General features: G+C 52.4%; 2 protein-coding genes across 2 annotated transcripts in view; one reads left to right on the forward strand and one right to left on the reverse strand.

The window, feature by feature from the left end:
- Positions 1–1306, reverse strand: part of TRIP13 (thyroid hormone receptor interactor 13) — a 29109-nt gene extending 27803 nt beyond the window's left edge. The window contains exons 1-2 of the mRNA XM_006900170.1: positions 1242–1306; positions 963–1128 (exon numbers count right to left, since the gene is read on the reverse strand). Coding sequence (XP_006900232.1) covers positions 963–1128; positions 1242–1306 — 231 coding nt within the window. The remainder of the gene's footprint in view (positions 1–962; positions 1129–1241) is intronic.
- A 15-nt stretch (positions 1307–1321) lies between these two features.
- BRD9 (bromodomain containing 9) overlaps positions 1322–1627 on the forward strand; it is a 37773-nt gene continuing 37467 nt past the window's right edge. Inside the window, exon 1 of the mRNA XM_006900171.1 lies at positions 1322–1354. Coding sequence (XP_006900233.1) covers positions 1322–1354 — 33 coding nt within the window. The remainder of the gene's footprint in view (positions 1355–1627) is intronic.

The raw sequence follows: 1627 nt of genomic DNA on the forward strand, positions 1-1627 counted from the left end.
TCCTTAGTGACCATCACACACAGCCCACAACTCAACCCAGAGACACCACACTGCTGAGTGACCGTCACACACAGCCCACGACTCAACCCAGATACACCACACTGCTCCTGAGTGCCCGAGCGACCCAACAACTACATCCAAGGTCAACAGTGAACTAACCACAAAGTGTAACCACGGGTCACTGAGATCCACAACCAAACGCAACACACACACACACACACACACACACACACACACGCACGCTCCTGAAAGTGACCATCAGGTGCTGGAATCCCTAACTGAACCGACGCTGACTGAAACGTTGCCCTGCTCCTGAGACAGCCATTCTCTGAGGCTGCGGTCCCTCACAGAGACCCGGCAGGCTCATGACAGAATGACCACCATATACTGAGACCACAACTGCAACAAAGCCCGTCCACACTGTTCATGAGAAAGCTTAGAAGCAGTGTGGGGAATACTTTGGAATGAGGGCTCAGAGAAAATGGAAAATGGGTCTTTTGAGGATTAGTTCTTTAAAGTGCTCCCCCCACCTCCTTTCATTTGGGGGCCGACATCACATTCAGATCTGCCGTTTATATGGTAGCTATGAGTCACGATTGACTTGCTGGCACATAACAACTGTATGTGAACACCAACACAGTAACTTATTGCTGCCTATCACCACACAAGTACCATTTGCTCGCTGAGAGAATAAAACAAAAGACCAACCCACCCACAGCGTGTTACACATACAAACACATGCACTACCTGTCACTGAGTCTGAAGTGACTCACATCTGACTATTCGGCAGATTTCTGACTATAAACAGCACAGGAAACTGATCCTCACGGTACAGGATCAAAGAGCCAGTGTTCATCGGGACCCGCTTTGTGAGCACCCGCAGGCTGTGAGCACCCGCAGGCTGTGAGCACCCCCAGGCTGTGAGCACCCCCAGGCCGGCCACTGTGAGTAGGGTGAGTTACCTGTGGGCCTTTAGCTTTCAGCTCTGTGTCCACAATGGACACAGACTGCACGTTTCTGGCCAGAAACGGCTCATCAAATTCGGTCCACGTGTAATCACCAAACACGATGTTGTGTCTGTTCAGCAACTTTCTAACACTCAGCTTTATATCTTCTTTTTTTGCAGCGCTAGGAAAGCAAAGCACACATCTATGACACAGATGAAAGGCCGTAGACTAAGATTACAGAGTCGGGCTTTGTCAGACAGGATTCAGGAGAGCCGGGGTGGTGGGCCAGCCTGCCCGATCTGACCCCTGGTCACATCTAGAGGTTGGAGCTGGGGCTCAGGCAGCTCTGCTCTGTGCATGGGCTGCCCTCAGCCATGGACAGCTCTGTGCTGTCCTGGACTCCTCCAGTGGGCTACATTTAGAAAGCCGTCTTCAACACAGCCTGGCAGATGCTGGCTATTGTTAACTGGACAGTCCACGCCTGCGGAACCTTCAACTCCCAAGCCAACACCAGGCCTCACGGCTGTCCTCCTGATGAAGCTCTCCATCTCCACCTGGCCATCTCAGCTCCCAAGCAGGCTGATCAGGTCATCAAGACCACACCTAGCCTGCCTCCTCCAGCCTGGCCTTGGACACACTCATAATTGGACTGTTCCCACTGACGGTGGCCTGGGGAGTGA

Source organism: Elephantulus edwardii, unplaced genomic scaffold (genome assembly GCF_000299155.1).
Source record: "Elephantulus edwardii isolate Elephantulus edwardi_28Jun2011 unplaced genomic scaffold, EleEdw1.0 scaffold00274, whole genome shotgun sequence".
Classification (NCBI taxonomy): domain Eukaryota; kingdom Metazoa; phylum Chordata; class Mammalia; order Macroscelidea; family Macroscelididae; genus Elephantulus; species Elephantulus edwardii.